Source organism: Mus musculus, chromosome 8, assembly GCF_000001635.26.
Source record: "Mus musculus strain C57BL/6J chromosome 8, GRCm38.p6 C57BL/6J".
NCBI classification, from domain to species: domain Eukaryota; kingdom Metazoa; phylum Chordata; class Mammalia; order Rodentia; family Muridae; genus Mus; species Mus musculus.
Window position 1 is genome coordinate 122,379,752 of NC_000074.6, and position 18,331 is coordinate 122,398,082.

Sequence of the window (18,331 nt, forward strand, 5' to 3'; positions counted from 1 at the left end):
GGCAATAATTCCATCCATGTCTGGGCATACAGGTTCCAGAATATTCCTGAATGGCAGTCCTGAGACATATGCAGTAGCCATATAGCCTCAGTTTATTTACTTGGAAGGTTGATATAGGGATTAAGAATTGCATGAGGAAGCTGGGCATGCTGGCACATTCCATTAATCTCAGCACCTGGGAGGCAGAGACAGGCAGATGTTTGAGTTTCAGGACAGTCAGAGCTACAGAATGAGACCTTGTCTCAAAAAACAAAACAAACAAAACCCATGAGGCGTGAGGAAATGCATTCGTTTTTCAGGAGTCTTCAGCATTCTCAGCACCTGACAGATGGGCTGTCCCACGTTATCCAGTCATCAGTAAGCAAGCTTTTCTTGAGAGCTCTGGATGACTTGACTGCAGTTGACAGGAGTGGTATGAGGTTGCTTTGCCTGGAGAGTTCTCTCTCTAAGTCAGACTCACATATATAGAGTGTGTTTCCAGCGCATCCTCAGGTACCAGGCTGTGACAACCCCATAAGGGAGCTGCTGCTGCTGCTGCTGCTGCTCTTGTCCTTCAGGTGACGGCGTTGAGGCCTGGCAGCTGTGCTTGACTTGGCCTGAGATTTTAAACCCTGGAAGCAGTAAGCAAGGATTCAAGCTTTAACTCACAAGCCCAAATAAAGAGCAGCCTCCCCCCTTTACCAGTCTGCTGCTTATTAAGGTTCAGATATCTGGTTGGCCACTCAGTCTTCGTTTCTTTCCATAGGGTTTCATCTCAAGACTTTCAGGAATATTAAAAAAAAAAAAAAAAAGCCAACCTGTTAGACTCAAGTTTGACTGAAACTAAAAGCAAACCAACTTGTACCAGAGCCCCAGAAAGAGCTGTGAGCAGGTTAGAAGAGAGTCTTGTGAACCGTACACAAGATAGCATGCAGCTTGCCACATGGGCGTTGTGTGCTGCAGTATCAGTTGTATGACTTCCAAATTAGACTGGACATTTGGTTTTGCATACAGTTAGTTTGAAAGATATCTTTGTTTATGAGGTTGCCTTTAGGTATAAAATGGCAGAGTAGGGATTTGTCAGGTTTTAAGTAGGGTATATGAGACTTGGCGGTCAGGTCATCGTTGCTGACTTCTATTGTTACCAGTGCTACCCAGGCAGCTGGAGAGATGAAAAGTCTCTGTGCCTTGTGGAGACATCAAAATAGACAGTGTAATTAAAACTGCAATGCTAGGGATCAGATGTTACACACCAAGGAGTTCATGTGTTCAGTATATTGGCATTAGCCTGCCTTACTTACTGAAGCTATCCACCACACACACACATTGGAACTGTGCACAAACATTCTCTCAAACAGCAGAGAGCACAGATTCCCCATTCTGGCCGCTGTCCTACATGGCATTCACCCCTGCCCACTGTAGGAGTGAGTGCCATAGGCACCAAGGATGCTCACAGCATTCTACAGAGCTCAGAGGCTGTGCACATAACTTCTAACTTGTCCTTACTTGCTCTCTGCTCTCACACTCTAACCCAGTCGGGCTGCAGTTCACTGTTCACTTCAGGCTGGCCCTGTCTGTGTTTGCCGTCCTGGATAGGACTGACTTCAGTATTCCTTCCTCTCCAGTGATGGTAGATGACCAGAGAATCTTATCTATTATGTATTTTAAGTGACTTAAGATAGATTGTTTTGGGTTTTGGGATTTTGTTTGTTTTTCTTGTTTTATTTGCGGGGTGGGGTGGGGCAGGGTTCCAGACGGAGTTTCTCTGTGTATCCTTGGCTATCCTGGAACTCATCCCTCTTTAGATCCCCTTGTCTCTGCCTCCTGAGTACTGGCCTAAAGGCGTGCACCACCACTTCCTGTTGATAGGTTGATTTGATCTGAAAATTTATAATGTGATCATTGTGTTTTACAAATGATTGATTTTAAATGATTTATTGCATATTCTGTTACCCAGCAAACATAGTTTTTTGCTTGAGACTAGGTTGCACCTGGCTAGAAACATTTTGATGCCAACTCTTGACAGTGAATGTTTAAAACAGGTGATCTTTTAACTTGTTTAAATTCTTTCCCTCTGTGTGTGTGTGTGTGTGTGTGTGTGTGTGTGTGTGTGTGTGTGTGTAAGTGTCAGAGCATGTGGAGGTCAGAAGTCAGCCTGCAGGTGCTGGCCCTCTTTCTCCATGTTGGTCCCAGAGACCATCTTGGGTTTTCATGCTCAGCAGGTGCCTTTACCCACTAAGCCATCTTGCTCGCCCATCTTATTTATTTTTATTTTTATTTATTTATTTATTTATTTATTTATTTTTTGAGACAGGGTTTCTCTGCGTAGCCCTGGCTGTCCTGGAACTCACTCTGTAGACCAGGCTGGCCTCAAACTCAGAAATCTGCCTGCCTCTGCCTCCCGAGAGCTGGGACTACAGGCGTGCACCACCACGCCCAGCTTATTTTATTTTTGAGACAGGTTTTATTCTATAGCCTAGGCAGGCCTTTGACTCAGTGTGCAGCGCAGGCTATAAATTTTTCAAAGTAAAATTTGGGCTGTAGCTTGGTGATAGGGCACTTTACCTGACATGTGCAAAGTCCTGAATTCACAAATTGAAAACTACGTTGTATCTTTAATAGGTAAATATGAAGTTACGGAAAGACAATGTATAAAGAAAGTAAAGGTGTGTGGCCTTGGTGCCTCTAAGCGCAGAGTGAACCTGAGTTCAATAACTTGTACATTTTGCTGGATACGGAGCAGCTTTTGTTTTTCCAGCCCCAGAATATAGAGTGGAATGAATTCCAAACCCTTCCTCCTCTGTGTTGGGATTTGACTTCTGTTGATTATGAGATAGAAATACTGGCTACTTGCTGCTAGGTGATATCTACACTTACTCTCAGCCCCAGTTTAGGTGGCCACCTGTAAAACAAGTGCAGCAGTGTGCATTTTTTATTGAGTCAGGGTTTCACTATGTAACACAGGGTGGCCTCCATCTCCCAAGTGTTGTGATTACAGGCATGCATCGCTACAGCCAGCAGAGCAAAGTGCTTTCTATGAGTTGTGGAGGTGGAAAAACCAAAACAGAACCATTTGCTTCATTAAATCTGGATTCATAGAAATAGAAGTGTGTCTTCTAAAAGGAAAAAGTTCTTTTATATAAGTATATGATTTAAATGTCTAAAAATATTCTGTCATAGTTCATTTGTACAGCAGCTACCTGGATAGCTTTGGTTGGACTCTGGAGTCACTGGTCCCAGAGCTCTGCTTTTGAAGAGCAGTGCTGTAGGCTGGGTGGAAGTCTTAGAGTGCAGGGGATGGGGTTTGAGGAGGTGACAAGAAACTGCTTGAGAGGCAGAGGAAGAGAAAAGGGCTCAGTTAGAAACTGCAGCTGACCTAGGGTAAGATCTCATTCCAGTGTAGAAACCTTACTTTCAGAAGTCATTTCTCACGAGTCCCAATAGTTAGCTGTCCTTGGCAGTTCATGGCTTATTATTGTTTACTTTTCTTCACCTGTGCCAGCTGCAGGACGGCACAGGGATGAGTGGAGGCCAGCCATAGGCGGCAGAGTTAGCCCTTGCACTCCACAGGGAGGCATGTGGGAGGAGGGGTTGTGTGGAACATGGGCAGAGGGCATGTGGGCCAGGAGGATGGGCCCAGGCTGAGACTATGGTTTGTGTCTTTTGCAGATCTGTGGGTCCTGATGGATGTGGCCGAGAGCCCTGAACTGGATCCTCACTCCCCAGAGGATGAAGAGCAGCCGGCACTCTCAGATGATGACATTCTAAGAGAAAGTGGATCTGAACAAGATTTGGATGGAGCTGGGGAAAGGGCGTCTGATTTGGAGGAGGAGGAAAATGCAACCAGGGTACAAAGCCAGGAGGAGACTCGCTCGGATGAGGAAGACCGAGCCAGTGAGCCCAAGTCCCAAGATCAGGACTCAGAGGCTCATGAGCTGAGCAGGGGCCCAGCGGGATCCCCATGCGAGGAGGGGGATGATGTTGAGGAAGATGGGACAAGTGACCTCAGGGACGAAGCCTCCTCGGTGACCCGGGAACTGGATGAGCATGAACTAGACTATGATGAGGAGGTCCCTGAGGAGCCAGCTCCTGCTGCCCAGGAGGAGGAGGCTGAGAAGGCTGGGGCTGAGGAGGAGGAGGAGAAGGGGGAAGGGGCTCCCGGAGAGGAAGGGAAGCCTGATGTTCAAAGTGTGGGAGAACAAGAACCCACAGAAGCTGCCAAGGAGAAGAAGAAAGAGGATGACGACGGGGAGATCGATGATGGCGAGATAGACGTGAGTATGGTGGAGCTGTCAAGAGCAACGTGCCTGATCCAGAAGAAGCGGGCCCAGCAGGACTCTCAGGCTCCCTTGTTCCTAGAGAGAGGGTCAGTGGTAGGCTGGGCTAGGGTGCAGGGAAATGAGAGCTTGTGTGGAGGCAGGAAAGCAAGTGCTCACAGTGTGGAATGGGAAGTAGGCTTTTGCAGAGAACCTCAGAGAGGAGAGCTATCGGGGCATCTCTTGAGATTCAGGTTCAAGAGAAGATCCCATCTTTAAATCTTCACATGGAATCATGGGTGTGAAGGTCAGGTTTTCTTTGCAGATGATTCTATTGGAAGAGCGTGATTGGGAGGTTTGGAAGGAAGACATAGCCTGAAGTTCAGAGCAGTTGAGCTCAAAGCAGGTGAGGGAGAGGAAGACTAGATGAGCCAGCTGAGGTTTCTCAGAAAGCACCTGCTTGTCTGGTAGGAGATAGGTTAAACATATCAGATGATCTAGAGAGAGGGCCACTATCTGGGGACCCCAGGTTCTCACATGCACCAGTCCTGCGGTAGCCTGTTGGTCCCTGCACACTTAGTTCATTTTAGGGTTTCACGGATGGAGGATGACTTTGGCCATACAGTCTGGTTGGTAGCAGGGCTTTGTGTCCCAGTGGTAGAGTAAATGGGGTATAGCTGCTGCAATTGTATCAGATGTCTCACATTTTGTCCCAGCTGGGTAGTAAACAGTCTCCTGAGTTACCTGCTTAGTTCCCCTCAGGAAGAACTAGGCTGTGCATGATTTCTTGGCTCTTGTGTGTGTGTGTGCGTGCATGCGTGTGCTTCACCTATGGAGAAATTGATCTTTACCTCGGGGGTTGGTGAAAGGGAAAAGATGCTGTGCTGTTCCAGTTGGGATTATCAACTGTGTTTTAGCTGTGCCTGGTGTCAGGCTGCTCCCTGTGAAATGCCCTTCCTCTTCCCACAGTGAAAGTCAGAAGGGGTTGGGGGGGGGGGGATACTGGTAACTCTTGTGTTGTGCTGTGGGTATGGGCAGTGGGGAAATGGTTTGAACCAAGCCCACCCTAGACAGCATCCATAATCTTTGTGTGCTGGTTTCCCTTGGAAACAGTGTATGGGATGAATCTGCCACTTGACTTTCTGGCCCAACACAGTTCCACAGTATGTTTTTGTTTTGCCTACTGTGCCTGCTACCCCCATGTGAATGGTCCTGCAGTCTATGGGAAATAGCATGCTACTAAAAGACCCCAGCCCAGCATCCTTCAGTAACAGGAGAGGTTCTTCCTTCCTACTGTTCTAGCCCACAGTACCCTGTGGTTCATGTTGTTGGGAAGTCTTGGACACTTGGGATCCTGGAAGTGTATAAGGATCACAATAGCATGCTGAAGATATAACAGGACAGGTAGGCAAGTGGGCACCATAACTGATAAGTTTTAGCCTGGCCCATGATAGCACAGTGACTCCAGGCCAGCAGCCACTTTCCCTGTAAGCTCCTCTCCTGGACCCTGTCTTCCTCCCATTCCACAATATTGTTTGCATGTTTGAACTTTGTTGCTACGTCTCTATAGGCTCATGGGCCTCCACTGGGATTTTTCTTTTCCCCTGAGACAGGGTTTCTCTGTGTAGCCCTGGATGTCCTGGATCTCGCTCTGTAGACCAGGCTGGCCTTGAACTCAGATCCACAGGTCTCTGCGAGGTTACACCACCACTGCCTGGTTATCCACTGTGATTCTTGCTTAGCATATTTGTTGTTCTTATCATGGTCTTAGATAATTGCTGCATCACCAGACTCCCTCCTCAGGGACAGTCTCCTAGGCCAAGACCTACTTGGCATGGCATTCTGAAGATGAATATCTGAGAGATGAATATCTCTCAGGCAGAGCCTCTACATGAGTGTTTAGGATGCATGCAGTTTGGACTGTGGGCCAGCTGCTTGTTGGTGTTTGCTGGAAGGGATGTTCCCTGTCAGATGATATTTAGTGAGCATGGGGTTCTGCAGAGCAGGAGATGTGGCGTGACATCCCCTGTCACCAGAGGAAAACAAGGGCATCCTTTCTGATCCCTCTGACCTGTTCCTAGAGACGCCATGGTCAGTTGCATCTGCAGGACACGGGGAACAGCCCGTGTGTGTTTGACCAGGGATTGTTCTTTGACCCTGTGGCTCATGGCTTTGTTCTGCTTTTGTCTCCTCATGGGGTCAGCAGGCCAAGGCAGAAGGCATGTTTGCCCACTCTTCCCCTGGTGCCAGGGCTATCCAGAGAGCATAGGACCATGGGCATAGCTTGACTACAAGGAGTCTAGGCTGATGGGAATAGGTTGGTGAACAGGTCCTGGGCACAGGGGTGGCTGGTGAGACCCCAAAGTAGTGGTCAGGTCTTGGCTCCCCTGAGGACCCTGGAAATGCAACTTGGGTTCTGCTCTCTGTAAAGCTTCTGGGTCACTCTAAAGTAATGGTGAGGTAAAGAATGAGCCATAGGTAGTGTTGCTATCAGGGTCACCTGATGTCCCCATGAGTGGCAAGGAGTCTTCAGTTGTAAAGGACATGAAGTACTGGGTTTATACACTGTTAATGTACGTAGTAGTAAAGACCAAAGTATGACCATTGCCTGCTTGCAATGGATAGAAACAGAAGCTCTGCTCTGAAGTGTTTGGTGGAGCCCACCATTCCCACAGTACTCTTCTGAGGTTATAGGTGACTGGAGACCATCTGCTGTGTAACTGAGCACTTAAGAATGGGGAACTGGAGGTGAGCTGATGAGGACGTACCTGTGGAAAAGGTGGATGCTCCCCCAGCCTCTCTGCTTCCAGCCTGGTGAAGAGGTGTGGTGGGCAAGTGGTGTGGCTCCCCTCCAGATGACTGTCCTCTGTTCTAGGATGATGACTTGGAGGAAGGCGAGGTGAAGGACCCCAGTGACCGGAAGGTGAGGCCTCGCCCCACCTGCCGATTCTTCATGAAAGGTAACTGTCTGCCTCCAGCCCTTTTGCGGCCATCTGTGTAGCCTCTGCTCTCCTGGGGCCATGGTGGTGATCCATCCTCCTCTGGGCACACTGTTGATGTCAGTGAGGCTTCACGGGGCTAGACTGCAAGAGTTGATGGCAGTGAGGTGCTGTTGGTGGTAAACAATGGGCCTTTCATTGGCCTGTCATTGCCTTAAAAACTGCCTTAGAGGAGAGCCCCTCTTCTTACCCTACAGGTGTCGGGCCTGTGTACAGCAGACCCAAGGCTGCAGCACATAGTGGCAGTTGTTTCTGAGTGCTTCTTTCTATAAGGCCAGCTGTTCCAGTCTTAGCATTCCCCTCCTCTGTTAGAAGAGCCACTTTTTACAAGATGGGTTAGAAGCAGGTCCGTTACTTGTGGGTGGTATTGAAAAGGCAAGGGGAAGCCTCTAAGGGCATCAGGCCTGCAAAGGACTAATGCAGTGCAGCAGCTTCAGCAGGGGCATTGTCTTCCTTACAGTCCAGATGTGGACTGACCACATTAATCTGTGCTCTGGCTTTGTAAAGCCAGGGGTGGGGGCGGGTTCAGACGTGGAATCAAGAGTCTCCAGTCTGGATGTTCTTCAGTGGTTTGGGTGTATTTCTTGTTAGTGTTTTCCTTGGACAGATAGGCAGGTGTTTTCTCTTGCGCGTGGATGACTTTGCTCGCTTCGCCAGCCTGTGTGTGCAGTCTAAGTTCACAAGAGCTTCCTGTACTTCTTTTCCAGATGTTGTGACACCATTATCCACTCTTCTTCCACCAATACCAAATTCCATACCACTCAGAGGCCAGGTTAAAGGTACAAAATATCCTGTGTTCACTCTCTGTTGTGCCTTAAAGTCCCCTGCGCCAGAGGCCAGACTTCTGTCTCCTGGATCCAGAGCACAGCTGGGACGCCAACAGGGAGGAGGCTTGAGGGACAGAACTGCTGTGGCCCTTTTCTCCTTAGTGTCATTAGAGCTGGGGAGGAGATGCAGGTTGAGGCCATGGCACTGCACTTGAAGAACAGGAACTTCCACAGGTGGGCAGTGGAATCCCGTCCTGTTCATGGGGAAGAATGGGCCTGAGGAGTGAGCCACAAACAGCTCTGTCCCTCAGGTCAGGAGATGCCCTGGTGATGGGACATTAATGAAAATTCCACTCAGGCTTGCTTTCTCTGGTCTTGGGATGCCAAGTGAAAAGAGTTGGCCCATAAGTTGCACAGCCGATTGTGTGCGTTGGGGTGGGATACAGGGCAGTGTATAGGTGACCTTCACTTGGAAATGCCCCAAGAACCCTAAGGGTGAAGAGCTGTGAGACCACATCTTAGTTCTTAGAAATCTTTGCTATTTAAAGTGCTGATATTTCAAGAAATGTAAGTGCAAGCAGAAGACCCTTTCCAGGTAATGTCATGAGGAATCAGTGCAGTCGTCCCCAGCAGATGTGCAAATTGCAGCAGCAAAAGTGTGTACCACACGGATCTATACTTGGTTCTCATGATACTGCTCTCAGACTGCTGCACAAAGCCTTTGCAGTTGAGAAGCTTGTTGGGGACTTGTGGGACAGTCCAGCAGCATCAGCATGAGTCAGAGCAAGAGCCAGAGGTTCACACCCTGATCTGGTCTCAGGCTTACCAAGCACAGATGAGATGAAGTAAAGGTAGCTCTCTGTGAGACGTCTGTGTACACTTGGGTAGGACTGCTGCTTTAGCACACTGGGTGAGCACCGCTGGTTACAGTAAGCTGGGTTTGGGTTTTCACGAGTGAGGCCATGCATGGTGAAGTTTCTGTAGTCAAGTGAGAAGCAGCTTAGGTGGTTGTCTTAGCGTTTCTGTTGCTTCGATAAAACAAAACACCGGGACCAACGGCAATCTGGGGAGGCATGGTTGGTATTTCAGTTTACAGTCCCACATCATAGTCCGTTATGGAAAGAAGGAAGGAAGGAAGGGAGGGAGGAAGGGAAAGGAGAGGAGGGAGGGTAGGCAGGCAGGGACTGAAACAATGGCTATAGAGAAACCCCGCTTACTGCTTGTTCCCCTTGTCTTTCTCAGTTTGCTTTCTTCTACACCCTAGGACTACCTGCTTGGGGTGACACTGGCTACCCGCATCAATTACTTAAGAAAATGCCCACAGGCTTGCCTATGGGCCAGTCTTGAAGTTTGGTGAGGCTTTTTTCTTAAGGTTTCTCTTCCCAAATGAATGTAGCCTTTGTCAGGTTGACCCAAAAACTAGCCAGGATGGTGAGTGTGAGCAGTAGTAGTGTTTCCAGGGTGAGTACAGTGAACAAACATGAACATAGCGTTTTCAGGGTGTTGTTAATTGCTGCTTCCCTTTCTCTCCTCCTGTTTATAACGTGCAGGAGAAAAGGGAATGGTGAACTTGACTTCTCTGGGATGTCTTACTCATCATTGCAGGAATGTTTTCCACCTTTGGCTTGCCTACAAGTTATAAGCATGGTGTTTAGTTGAACTCAGTTGATCATCCTTTTCATAGGGCTAGAGAGACAGTTCAGCAGTTAATAGCAGGTACGGTTCTTGGAGGACCCAGGTTCAGTTACCAGCACCCAAGTCAGGCAGCTGGCCGTTGGCTGTAAATCCAGCTCTTGGGGTTCTGGTGCCCTCCAATGGACTCTGTAGGTATTGTACTCACATGTGGCCATGTACGTGCACCCACACATACACAAAAGTAATTCTTTAGCTAGACATGCATGGTTGTGCACACCTTTAATCCCAGAACTTTAGAAGACAGAGACAGACATGTTTCTTAAGTGCCAGGTCAGCCAGGGCTGCAAATACTATCTCAAAAGAAAAAAAAACAATAATGAGAAAAGTTACTTTAGAAATAAAACTAAGGGGGCCTGGTGAGATGGCTCAGTGGGTAAGAGCACTGACTGCTCTTCTGAAGGTCAGGAGTTCAAATCCCAGCAACCACATGGTGGCTCACAACCATCCGTAACGAGATCTGACTCCCTCTTCTGGAGTGTCTGAGGACAGCTACAGTGTACTTACATATAATAAATAAATAAATCTTTAAAAAAGAAAAAAGAAATAAAACTAAGGCTGTTTTCTTAGCAAAGGTGTGGGCATGCTGGAACCCTTGCACACTGCTGGTGGGAACGTGAAGTAAAAGTCGCGCAGTTCCTCAGAAGCCAAGAAACAGAACAGCTGTGGCCAAGTATGTGTCTGTCTCTTCAGATACCGTGATCAAGGCGACAAAGAAAAAGGGGTTGGGAGGTTACTGGTGGAGAGGGAGAGGCCATGAACACAGTGGCAGAGCATGGCAGCAGGCATGCATAGCTCTGCAGCCATAGCTAAGAGCTTGTATCTTAAATGCAGCTCGGAGGCAAGGAGGGAGGGAGAGAGAGAGAGAGGCACTAACCAGGAACCAACCCGATTGGCTTTTGAAACACAAGTCTTCCCCGAGTGACACACCTCCTAATCCTTCCCAAGCAGTCGTACCCGCTGTAGACCAAGCATTCAAATCCATGAGCCTGACCACCACCTTCCTTCCTTCCATCCCCGCTCCATTTGAGCGGTGGCAGTATCATAATGAAAAATACATTTAGTTCTACTTTAAAAGTCCTCACTGGTCTTTCCCAGCCTCAGCACAGACTAAGCAGGAGTTCTCAGCCTGGGAGTGGCACCCTCTGGTCACATACCAGATATCCTGCACAGCAGGTATGTACAGTACGGTTCATAACAGTACTAAAATTACAGTTAAGTGTCAATGAAATAATTTTGTGGTTGGGGGTCACCACAACCTAAGAAACTGTATTAAAAGGTTACAGCGTTAGAAAAGTTGAGAGCTTCTGGTCTGAAGTCTCCTGAGGCTTTAAGCAATGTTTTAATTCTTACCCATGTAAAGTCAAATCAGAAGGCAAATTACATTTTCCAACATAAAATGTGTGTTACTATTCCAAAAGGAGAGGATTGAGCAGAGTGAGGAAATGCTGAACGAATGCAGATCAGAATCCAGCGAGACATGTGCCAATAGTCCAGGGGTTCTCAACCTGTGGGTCATGACCCCTCTGAGGGTCAGCTGACCCCTTTACAGGGGTTGCCTAAGACCATTAGGAAACACAGATATTTACATTACAGTTCATAAAGGTAGTAAATTTACAACAAAAACAATTTTATAGTTATTTCCACCACAACATGAGTAACTATTTGAAAGGTCTGAGCATTAGGAAGGTTGAGAACTGCTGCATAATCGTGTCTGATGTCAGAGAGCTTAGTTGGCTCCGCCCTTGCAGTTTGCTGACTGCAGCACACTTCTCTTTGGGTTTATTCCACCCCCTGTCTGCACGAAGCTTTCTTGACAGATGCCCCACAGCTTTAATACCTCCAGCAGCTGGGGTCTCCAACACTTTCATGGCTTCATGTAATGGCCTCTTCAAATTCCATGACAGGGATGGGGCTCACCTACCTCACAACTGACCTCAGCCACTCTTCCCTTGAGATTCTACAACCACTTTACTGTGTCCTTCATGACTCTAAAGCCAGAACCCATGCTGCCAAGTTTGACTGCCTTGGGATGAAACTTGGGCCCCCTCCTTGGATTACATTTGGATAAGCTTAGGTTTATTGCTCTCTAGGAACAGATCATTCCTTAGGCCTTATCACAGGTGGCATGTAGGATCAGCTGGGGAGGGTCCTGAGGGTTCCGCTCCCCTTAGTTCCATTTCACCTATCTCTCTCTGCACAAACCTTAGCTCCTAAGTTAAGTTTTCTCAGTTTGTTTTTTTTTTTTTTTTTTTTTTTTTTTTGGTTTTTCAAGACCAGGTTTCTCTGTATAGCTCTGGCTGTCCTGGAGCTCACTTTGTAGACCAGGCTGGCCTCGATGATGATGATGTTGATGCCAGAAGTATTAGAACCCCTGGAGCTGCAGTCACAGGCTGTGGTGAGCTGTCTAGCATGGGTGCTGAGAACTGAACTCCAGGCTTCTACAAAACAGTACATGCTCTTAACCACAGAGCCACCTCTCCAGCCCTGATGCTGCTGCTGTTGCTGGAGACAGGGTTTTCCCTGGATGTTCTGGAACCTGCTCTGTAGACTAGAACTCCACCTGCCTCTGCCTGCCTCACAAGGGTTGTGATTAAAGGTGTGGCCCATTGTGGCTCACATTTTGTATTTCTGTTTTCCCCAGTTGTCCTTTTCCATTTGAGACCTGCATAAGAGTGATTACTAATACTAAAGCAACAGAGTCAGTATTGGGTTATCTTGGCATCTTCTCTGTCAGTTTATGCTTAGACAGATTCTTAAACCATAAAGCAACCATATTCTTTGCCAGAATATCATAAGAATGGTCTCTAGACCAGCTGCTAATACTGTTCGATAGGCAACCTCTTGAGCTGGGACTCTGTAGTCCACATTGCTCTCAGCACTACTCATTGTCTCCCAAGCTCCTACTAGGATGTCCCATTAAGCCTGGTTTACAGTATTCAAACCCTTTCTTACTTCAAGGTCCCAACATCTTGCACAGTTCTTTTAAATAAAAAAAAGAGACAGACAGACAGACAGACAGACAGACCTATCATGGTCCTATCACAGCAATACCCCATTCCTGGTACCATCTGTCTTAGTTACTTTTTAATTGCTGTGATGAGACACCATAAACAGGACAACTTAGAGAAAAAGAATCTGTTTGGAAGTTCCCAGGTTCAGAGGGTGAATCTATGAACACCGGTGTGGTGAGCAGTCAGGCATGGTGCTGCAGTAGTAATGGAGCACTTAGAGCCTTATCTGCAAGTAGGACAGACATCTGGGCATCATGTGGCTTTTGAAACTTCAACGTCTGACCCTTCCACCAACAAGCCCATACTTCTCAACCCTTCCCAAACAGTTCCAGTAACTAGAGACCAAGCATTCAAATATATAAACCTAAGGGGAGGGAGGGTCATTCTTTTTTCTTTTTTTAAGTCTTTCTTTTTTTTTTTTTTAAAGACTTATTTATTTATTTATTTATTTATTTATTTATTTATTACTTGTAAGTACACTGTAGCTTCAAACACACCAGAAGAGGACATCAGATCTCATTACAGGTGGTTGTGAGCCACCATGTGGTTGCTGGGATTTGAACTTCGGACCTTTGGAAGAGCAGTCGGGTGCTCTTACCCACTGAGCCATCTCACCAGCCCGAGGGGGGTCATTCTTATTCACACTGCCACATCAAGCCCTCTATTGTGTTTGTCCAAGAGGAATTAAAGTGTAACCACCTACACACTTGTGTGTGGGCATGAGGGTCCGGGGTTGGTTGATCCAGAAACGAAGCTGGATATTCGGATATTCGTTCACATGGTGTTTTAGAAGGGAGTGTATGGGGGAGTGAAACTCAGAGCCTTGAACCTCAGGTTGAGCACCAGATCACCAAGTTACACTCTAAGGAGTTCCACTGTAGCTGTACCCTTTAATCTTTCCCACTCTGTCAGGAGCTTTTCTAGCAGTGTCTGGCGTGTCTGGGTTGTTGGACTCCCTGATGTTCAGTGATGTGCACCCTTTTCATGCTCTTATGTGCCCTTCTATGCATGTCATATCGGTGTGTGTTCTCCTTCATGCTTATAACTTGGAATGCCTCAGGGTGGCCTGTAGTCTATGGGAGTTCTCCAAACCATTCAGGGACTCTGAAAGTAGAACAGTTTTCATAGTAGTAAGTAAGGCACTGCTACTGCGAGCGCGCATGTGTAAAGGCCAGCCTCAGGTATGTTAGTACGGAAAAAAACTTCAATTTTGACAGGGATATTGTTGTTTATTTTAATTTTAAGACAGTCTCACTCTGTAGACCAGGCTGACCTCAAACTCTTGAGATCTGCCTGCCTCTGTGCCCCCCAACCCTGGGTACTTGGGTTAAAGGTGTGCACCACTGTACTGGCTCTGACTGGTTGTTTGTTTGTTTTGTAGATTTACAGAGGTAGGTACAATTGCATGCCATAAAATGTTGCCACTGTAAATGTATAACCCAGTGATTCTGAGTAAATCTGCCCAGTTGTATGTGCCTCACCTTAGTTCAGCCCTTAAGGACTTAGCACTCTAGTGAGACTGCTCAGTGCACACCCCTCCATAGGATGGTAGCCTTCAGGCTAGACAGACAGAGCAGCTAGTAGATAGAGCACAGAGCTGGGCCCAGACCATAAAGGCTGAAAGCTGCCACTTTGCAGGCAATACTCTGGGGGTCTGGAGAGGTGGCCTAGCAATTGGGAATTCTTGCTACTCCTGCAGAAGACACATGTTCAGTTCTGGCACACACATGGTGGCTTACAACCATTTGTAACTCCAGTTCCAGGAGTACCCTCTTCTCGCCTCCACAGGCACCAAGGACACACACATGGTACACACATATAAAGACATATAGACAAAAATCCCATACATATAAAATAAAAGTAAGTAAATATTTTCAAGAAGTGAGAACAGTCAGTGTGTGGGTGTTCAGATCTGTTCTCCCATACGAGAATTGGACTTGTGGGCGTGACTGCTTTCCAATGTCCATCAGCCTTGCAGGTGACTCTGAAAAGTTAGAGCAGAGTTCCTGGAAGGTCCATTCAGACCACCCAGTGCCCAGGCTCTACGCTGGGTGGACTTCCCAGCCCACAACTGGAGAGCTGTGGTGTGACTGAAGAGCCTCTGGAAGGCCTTGCCTCCTATGCACCACACCTGGAATAGCTGCCCCACCAACGCATCAAATGCAGCACAGAGAACCAGCATCGGCACTGAATGTGCACACTGCCTCAGCATGCATCTGCTCATAGTAGACGATGCCATCTTCTCCCAGTTGACATACTCCATAGACATGTGCTGATATGTTTATATCTAAGTAGATAATTGACATTTCTTAGTAGAAATCATGTTCAGGAGCAAAGGCTACCTGGACCGGCAGGATTCTCCCAGAGTGGTTCATGCAAGCCAGCATGGGCATTTATCCCAGCTCTGTGAGCTACCATCTCTTTAAAGTCTCAAAGCATCTGTGAGTTCCTGAGAGAAGCTGTAGTCTCCTATGTCTCTAAGCTGAGAGAAAGGACAAAAAATTTCTTGTCACAGGAGCCATTATGTGCCCTGAGCCACTGGGTCTTAAGTCCTGTAAGGGCACAGAGCTATAGGTCTGCAGTTTGCTCAGTTGCTTAAGGCTTAATTAATTGTATTTCTGGATAGTCTGCCTTCCTGTCAGGAAGATTTTGTTAAGCCAGTGAAGCACTTCGACGTTTATACGCGGGCTGTGTTTATTACTTGTTTGTAGTTGCTTAGACTAGCTGAAAAGGGAACCAAGGCTTATGATAGAGGACCACTTTGTCAGAATGTGCGCTCTGGACCAAAACAAGTGTTTTGTTTGTAAAGTGACAGTGTTAAACTATCTTCACTGTTGTGGCAAGTGCTTTGCCTATGGTGGTAATCATGCAGCTGATGAGAACTGATCCAAGCGATAGATCACAAGCTTAAAGGCCATTTCTGAACTTAACAGACACATGCACTTGCTCATGCACATAGCCACCGTGTGCTTGCTCTTGCTGGCATCTGCACGTTTGTATGGATGAATCTCGGCCACTGGACATGGGGACTGTGGCCAGCAGGTGATGGGCAGCCACCTCCTGCCATCTGTTTAGCTTCTTTGATTGCTGCCGAGACATCTGCCATAGTCATATGTCAGTATTACTGATACAGTTTTAGGTCTGTTGCTACTAATCACGTAGGTTCTTTTTTTTTTTTTTTTTCTTAAATTGCTTACAGACAAGAGCAGTAAAGATCAGGCCAAAGTGTATAACATAGTCAAGAAAAATGGGGTAGACATTTGGCGACTACATGTTTGACTGCCCCTAAGTTGGTAACTACCTCTGCACAAGGTTCTGGAGACATGGGAACAGGAGTCAGTATGTAGCCCAGGCATTCTCCTGAGTACTGGAATCAAAGCTCTGCTGTCATACCCACCCGGCTCTACTGTATGCTCTTTAGAGAATATATGCTTTATTCACATATATTCCTGATTTTACTTCGTTTTACCATAAAAATTTTATGTCAAATATCTACCCGTTGAATAAGAAATAAACCTCGGGAGTGCGTTCCTGCTACCCTCCCCAATGGTTTACATTCCTGAATGAAAGACACAGCCTTTACATTCTGATATGCTTTAAACAGTGCAACAGTTGGGCTACTTCCGAACCGCCACATGGTTAATCCACCTCCTGCCGATAATCCTGAGTTATTACTTACTAAATTCTATATTCTACTTTGGCTGCCCTGACTGGACCCTGCTCTCTCAACTCCTTAACATGCCAGCTGTGCCTCCCTGTCCTTCACTCTTGTCAGGCATTGTGTTTCTCCTCCTCTTCCTCCTCCTCCAGGTATGGTGAATCTCCTTTTCCCGCTTTTCTCTGTCCCAAGCCTGGGAATCCTAAAAGTCCTGCCTCTGTCCACCTGCCCAGCCGTGGACTGGTGTCATCTTTATTTACCATTCAGAGCCAACTGGGGGCAGGGTCCCTCAGTGTCTTACTTGTGGACCCTCGTGTAAGGAATTTTGGGGACCCAGATTATCATCATAATACAAGCAACATTAGGCCAAACCTACTACATTTCCCCATTTTTGTCCAATTTAAAAAAAAAAAACAACAACAACAAGTAAAGAGCACATTTAATATATTTTAAAAATCTTGAAGATCAGTCAAATATACAAGGCATACATTCTAATGCACTTCTAATTTAAAAGGCAGACTGTTAGGAAACCAGTTTAATCCATATATGTTACTATAAGCTTAATCCATACAAATGTCTACTTCTTTTGGATTATTATTATATATTCTTTGCCATTACACATCTAGAATGACTAACTTGTACTAGTCTTCCATTAATATCTGTTAATTCAGGCTGTATTTAACTATTGGATCATTGTAGTTTTTAAACGACCATGTTCTTTGCATAAAAAGGATTTAAAAACTTGACCACAGTGTTCATCCCAGAACTTTTTTCTTTTTTCTTTTTTTTAATTTTAGTGGCGTATGTATAGATGAGACAAAAGCACTGAAGAGTGGAGCAGCTCCTTCAGTAATCCCCAGCTCCACTGATTATTTGTGAGCAAAGTATCAAATTGTAGTTTGGTTGAGTTGATAAATTAAAATAGCTTAATATCATACATTTAAGGGCCAGAAATAATCCTGAAGTAGTTTGGAGAAGGCCACCCTGGGACAAACTCAACAGAGATCTGATAATATTCATGCCTCCTGTATATTTCTACCTCAGTATGAGTCAAAACACATGTCCAGCACCCACCAGAGCTCCCTGGAGGCGCCAGTGTTGCCTCTGCCCTTTAGCTCTAGAGACTATGGCTTCTCTGCTTTATTCCGTTGAGGTGCCCAGTGGTCCTGTGGTATCCAAATCTGAGGACATCCAAGTCCCCATTAAAAGATGGTGTAGCACATACCCTCCTGTAATGTAAACCCTCTCTAAGTGCTTTTATAATCCTGGACACAGCATGAAAAAGTCCTTTTTATACTATATTGTTACTATACTATATAGAGACACAAAATGTCTCTACATGTTCAGTGAAACACAAAGAATATTTTTGATCTGTGGTGAGGAGCTGGCCGAGTGACTGACCATGAACAGGCCCTTGGGGGTCCAGGCGGAGCTCCCAATAAGGGAATGGTATTTCATGGAAGTGCCTGGCCTGAACCATTGGCCCAGACCTGCCCTGCTCACCTCTGTAAGCCTGGGATACCTGTGTGCACAGAGAGGGAGATAGGCCAGGCTGTTGAGGCAGAGGTCCAGTGACCTATGTGGGCAGAACAGGTTGGATGGCTGCTTCCCAAGATGTCAGTAAGTGCTGCACACCCCAGCTACTGCCCTCCACAGTTGGGTTCTTTGGTGTCCTTTCTCACTGGACTTTTGTTTCCCTAGGAAACTGCACGTGGGGAATGAGCTGTAGGTTTATCCACCCTGGAGTGAATGACAAAGGCAACTACTCCCTCATCACCAAAGCGGAACCTTTTCCACCCAACGGTGCCCCGCCTCTTGGACCTCACCCACTGATGCCTGCCAACCCTTGGGTGCGTGAGCTCCTCTTTAGTTGCCACCAGATGGGATACCTGAGCTTTGTCTGAATCTTGCTGAAGACAAACTAGTGTCCTATGGAGAGTCAAGGAGCGCCTGTGGGGCTTGTTGT

At 46.8% G+C, this 18,331-nt stretch overlaps 1 protein-coding gene across 7 annotated transcripts in view; it reads left to right on the forward strand.

The window, feature by feature from the left end:
- Zc3h18 (zinc finger CCCH-type containing 18) overlaps positions 1-18,331 on the forward strand; it is a 40,802-nt gene that overhangs the window by 3,188 nt on the left and 19,283 nt on the right. For 4 of the 7 annotated variants that reach the window (NM_001310650.1, NM_001029993.1, XM_006531469.4 and 1 more), the window contains exons 2-5: positions 3,649-4,253; positions 7,111-7,195; positions 7,942-8,013; positions 18,067-18,215. In NM_001310650.1, coding sequence (NP_001297579.1) covers positions 3,663-4,253; positions 7,111-7,195; positions 7,942-8,013; positions 18,067-18,215 — 897 coding nt within the window. In that variant the 5' untranslated portion in view covers positions 3,649-3,662. The remainder of the gene's footprint in view (positions 1-3,648; positions 4,254-7,110; positions 7,196-7,941; positions 8,014-18,066; positions 18,216-18,331) is intronic. The other 3 variants (XM_030243834.1, NM_001029994.1, XM_006531470.3) reach the window with 1 other exon arrangement.